This window comes from Raphanus sativus, chromosome 6 (genome assembly GCF_000801105.2).
Source record: "Raphanus sativus cultivar WK10039 chromosome 6, ASM80110v3, whole genome shotgun sequence".
Classification (NCBI taxonomy): Eukaryota; Viridiplantae; Streptophyta; class Magnoliopsida; order Brassicales; family Brassicaceae; genus Raphanus; species Raphanus sativus.
Window position 1 is genome coordinate 20,671,827 of NC_079516.1, and position 5,344 is coordinate 20,677,170.

General features: G+C 30.6%; 1 protein-coding gene across 2 annotated transcripts; it reads right to left on the reverse strand.

Annotated features, from left to right (window-relative positions):
- Positions 1–2,352: 2,352 nt before the first annotated feature.
- Positions 2,353–4,249, reverse strand: LOC108809101 (rac-like GTP-binding protein ARAC2). 2 transcript variants are annotated; one of them, XM_018581232.2, is made up of 7 exons: positions 4,053–4,249; positions 3,847–3,934; positions 3,655–3,764; positions 3,461–3,524; positions 2,946–3,010; positions 2,770–2,835; positions 2,353–2,635 (listed from the first exon to the last, which is right to left on the reverse strand). In XM_018581232.2, the coding sequence occupies exons 1-7, from the start codon at positions 4,149–4,151 to the stop codon at positions 2,624–2,626; spliced, it is 504 nt and encodes a 167-aa protein (XP_018436734.1). In that variant the 5' UTR covers positions 4,152–4,249; the 3' UTR covers positions 2,353–2,623. The 2 variants fall into 2 exon arrangements, with proteins under 2 accessions (XP_018436734.1, XP_018436733.1); XM_018581231.2 differs by having other exon boundaries at positions 2,353–2,660; positions 4,053–4,248.
- Between the last annotated feature and the right edge of the window lie 1,095 nt (positions 4,250–5,344).

The window sequence follows — 5,344 nt, forward strand, 5'->3', positions numbered from 1 at the left end:
TGAGAATTTTCAGACCAATATGACTGAAATTGACATGTGTATTGTAGTTTCTAAAGTCAATATGTTTGAGAATAACCATAGAAAATTGTGGTTTTGATGGTACAAATAATATCATCTAGTGATATGTATATTTGCTAGAAAGCAAAAATATATTTTGAAAAAAAAAATCAAAAATCAAAATATATACAAGTTGGATTTCGAAATCAACTTGAGAGAACTATTAAAATAGTTGTATCCAAAATGTGATTTTCCGAGAATGAACTACATTCTAAAGGAAGTTGTAGCAATTTTTGAAATTGTTTTTATCATTCATTTAAATCTAAAGGAGTTGTAGATTAACTTTCTAAACTCTTAAGAGATGTTAAATGTAAATATGCATGGTTTTGAGCTATCTCAAGAAATGTGAGGGAAGCTTTGCTTACCATATAAAGTCATTGAAAAGATGTCAAATGAACTTAGTGATAGTTATCAAACTATGATTTAAAAAAATAAAAAAAACTAGTGTCATACACTGAGTTTTGTGTATAATGGTTAATTGTATCTTGAGAAAAAAAAGATGACAAAAATCATTAGACAATTGATCTCGACTAATCTTTATAGATTATGTTCAATGTGATGACAACCTAGGATCCTGTTATTAAAGGTGTGTCATGAGATCAAATTGTAATATCATCAAGAGGAATGGGTTTAGCCTATGAACTAAGATGAGGTTTGGCGGTAACTCTACTTATCAGATTGGAGATCCCAAGAAATAGGTTCAAGGAGATAACTAAGTCAAACTAAATCTGCCCAAAGCACTGTAAGACTTCGGTCTATACCCAGTTCCTAGGATGATTAAACAGTGCTACATGTAAGGAATAGAGGATAAGCATTTGCTTTTAGTGATTTGTGCCAATTGTTTTGAGATATGAATGGAGTAGTACATGATATTCCTCTAAACAAAACTAATGACAAATCACCTTGTGGGTGTGAAATAGGGCCGTTTCTAGGAGAATAAAATGGCTATATTCTCTAAAGTTCACTCATGATTACCAGGAATATTCACGGCCAAAATGAACACAATAGAGAAATTGGTTTTGTGAGAGAATGAAACTGTGTTTTGGCTATTGTCTAGGTTTACACCAAAGCCCGGGAGGTTCAAGACATCATGGCCACCTCCTGGCCGAGTAAATCCGATAGCTATTAACAATGACTGGTTCAAGGCTGAAAAATTGCTACCAACTCATCATGCAGTGAATTTCTCGTTTGTACTCTCAAAAGTCCTTAGTTGAATCTTGTTGAGTCTTGTCGAGTCTTGTCTAGGAAGTCAAGTCTGTCGAGTCGTCTAGTGTCTAGAAGCATTTCTATTCATGTGGGGGATTGTTGGAACTATTTTTTTAGCAATGTATTCATATGCTAAAAATAGAGTTAGTGTGAATGAGAAATGGAGGTCTAATGTGTGTGATTTGAGAAACTTGTATAGAGTTACAAATATATGCATTAGATATTTGGATTTGGGTTTTGATTTGTTAGTTGGACTTCATGTTCATTAACTTAATCTTGTAAACCAAATATATGTGATCTTTTATATTGATAAAATATAAAAAAGAAATCCATTTTAAAGTATATTATTTTGTTTGAATTGGTCAAACAATAATAATTTTACTCTTTAATTTCTTGGTCAAAATGTGAAATGAATTCACATAATAATGACAAGAAATAAAGACTCCATTAGTGCACCATGAGAGGTTTTATTTTATGTTGAAAAATGAAACTTGTGCTTCACATTATTTTCTATATAAAGCCTCATGGCAATGTAGAAAGATACACACATTAATAGCAAAAGAAAAAACCACATTCTCCTATATTGGATAGTCATGTTAGTATTTTTTATTTCTTGTGTCTGAGAGTACAACACAAAACTATTTCGCCAGGCTTCTGATAGAGTGACGCATATTCAGAAGATTGTTTGCAGTTGTATCCTGGGACTCATTACGTTATCGAACCGTCGCACTACGGGACGTATTTGAGTTAAGGAAAGAGATAATATCTCGCCTCTGCAGTTGTATCATCCTTTTCTTACTCTTTGATATAATTTTTATCATTTTTATTCTTTACAATATTCAGTTATCCGTAATTTATAAAATACGGTTCTATCAATGGTTGTGAGAGTTTACAAATGCAGATGGTTGCAGTTTAAATTTTTTTTAAGATATTTGTACGACTGATACATTAGTTAGAAATTGGTGAATTTTGTTGGATTCTTATGAGTGGTTAACTACCAGATGCAACAGCAATTAAATAATAAATTAACAATATTTATATTTTATATAATCATAAAAATAATTAATACCACAAATGAAAGAAAAGAGATTGGGAAAACATATCCCTTTTTTGGAACATATAAATGTATTTATAATGGATTCATAGAATGATACGCAAAAGAGAAGAGAGAGATAACATGTGGCAGAAATTGTTTATGGCTAATGAATCCCTTTTGTCATTACAAATATAAGAAAAAAAATTGAAATACATGTGTATATTATTTTTATTTAAATGATGAAATTTTAAAAGAAAAAGCATGTTCGTGATCTCTTGGTCCTCAATGGCTTTATCTTCTTTTTTGCCTTTGGTGGCCTTAACGCTACCCGAATCGCTGTATCAAACACTGCCTTCACATTCTATATATTTTGACAAAATAATTTTTTAATCTATTTATTTCAACCTAGTGTTAAATATATAAATGTATTCATATAAAATAATGTACGTTTGACAAAAAAAAAAATGTACCTGTTGGGTTTTGGAGCTGCATTCTAAGTACCTGACAGCTCCAATCATCTTTCTTAGGTCTTCTCCCTGTTAATCAAATTCATTCATACTATTTACATTCCCAGTTATGACTTCTTAACATATAGACGTCGACACTTTTAATTATAAAGTTAATATATTAATCTTTATAAGGATACCTGAGCAGTTGTTATAGAAGCTGCTCCTGGATGATCTTTTAAGAACTGCTTGTCATCCCTCAAATCTGTATTTTTGTAACATTATTATCTCACTAAACTAAGGAAATGTCTAGAATATAATGCCTAACTGAGCTATTGCTTATAAGCCCATTAGTAACCCGGGTGGGATTTCTTTTTATGCATACTAGTATTTTTCCTGCTATCGGGTTCAAGTATGTGTATAAGTTACAGCAATTGTAGCAGTGTAAAGAAAACCAAATTAGTATTTATTGGAACTAGTGAGTTCAAAACTTTATCTAAATGCAAAATGATCAAATGTAGAGAAATTTGAACATATTGTTTTCACTAAAATTATATATTAAAAAAAAGATACTATAGTTCGATTTCACAATCACAAAGCAAGTGTTGAAGATATTGCATAGTTACTAAATGTTTCACTTTATAATTGACGGGTTTATTAAAGCAAATATTGATGAACTTTTAAGAAACCCAATAAAAGAAAAACGTTCTATTACCTAATTTGGTTCCGACGAGCACAATGGGGATGCTAGGCGCATAATGTTTCAGCTCCGAAAGCCACTATTAATCAATAAAATAATACTATAAATAATCTCGACAACAACTAAAAAAATTCTATATCATTTTCATTCGACCAAAAAAAAAATTTCTATATCATTTTCAAAAATGAGATGCATAATTGTAAAGCTACCTTTTTGTAAATGTTCTCGTAACTGGCCTTGCTTATTAGGGAAAATGCCAATAAAAACACATCTGCTCCTCTGTAACTCAAAGGCCGAAGCCTGTTGTAATCTTCCTGCCCTGATAATTTCACATTGATACTAATTACTAAAACTAATATTCATATTATCAATTTATCAGTTTTAATAAAATAACTATTTACCAGCAGTATCCCACAGGCCGAGATTGACAGTACTTCCATCGACCACCACATTCGCACTGAAATTGTCAAAAACTGTCGGAACGTAATCCTGTAATAAATTATATAAAAAATAATTTATATCCCAGACATATAAGTACATAAGAACGATGCTAATTTGAAAGTATTCATGCGAACAAATTTTTTAAAATTAACAATAAATTATCTACCGTAGGAAAAGTATTGCTGGTATATGAAATTAGCATACAAGTCTTCCCCACAGCTCCATCTCCGACCGTCACACACTTGATGAATCTTGCTGTGCTCATTTTCTTTTCTTTTAGCTTCAATTTCTTTTATTTCTCTGTTTGTGAATTGAGTGTGTGTTTGGTTTTTATGTTCAGAAGAGAAGAGAAGTGGTGGAGGGTTCTTAAGAAGTATTTGTGATGATTATAGTTGTTTATTGGTGAAGAGGACAATTCTGATTATTGTTAATTATTATTTGCTTATTGGTAAAGGAAGAAATTTTAAGCAAAACGTACCAAAATAACCGAACTAATACATCAAGGAGTTTTGTAGATAAAATGGTTTTATATTCGACAAGTATACCAAGTAAAACCAAACCAACACTAACAGTGGAGACACAATCTTCCTAAGTTTCAAACATATCAAGATTACTTTTTTAAATAGTTAATGATATTATTGTAAAATTTATTCATTTATTCATTTTAGGGATAATTTGTTGAAAAACAATAGAAGATAGGGAAATTAGGTGAATGCCAAATACAGCGAAACATAAGACTATGTGGGTTAGGTTGGCGAAATTAAAAGACGTTAATGACCTTTTACATTGTCTGACTCAGCTTTACGAGAGTAAAGATGTAGGTTTACTAGCTGGCAACATGAATTTATTTAGATATGCTAAGATTGCCAAAGATATGGTGAAGATATGGTTAAATTGTCTCGTTTAACGAAAAAGGCACAGTGCTATTTTCAAAAGGTTTTTCATCCACATAATTCTGAAATTAACGGTGTTTTTTTGGATACAAAAACCAGGGAAATATTTGGTTTGTTAACATGAAAATTGTAAGGTTAAATTTTTAAAACGGTTACTAACTTAATGTCAAATAAAATTGTTAGTTAGCTATTTAAAATAACTTATGCTTCAAAGTTATAAAACTAAACCCTAAATCTAAAATCTTCAAACTCTATATACTTACCAGATCATCTATTCTAAACCCTAAATCTTAAATTCTAAATCCAAAATCTTAAACCCTAAACCCTAGCAAATCATAAACCCTAACCAAATAATAAACCCTAAATTCTAAACTCGAACCTTAAACGTTAAACCCAAAATCATAAACCATAAACCCTAACCAAACCATAAATTCCAACCAAATAAACATAAATCATAAACCAATATACTAAACATAGTAATAACATCCCAGACCTTAAATCATTGATCATAATTGATACTAGAATATGATACACAATTAGATCATAAACCATGTAGACAATTTTA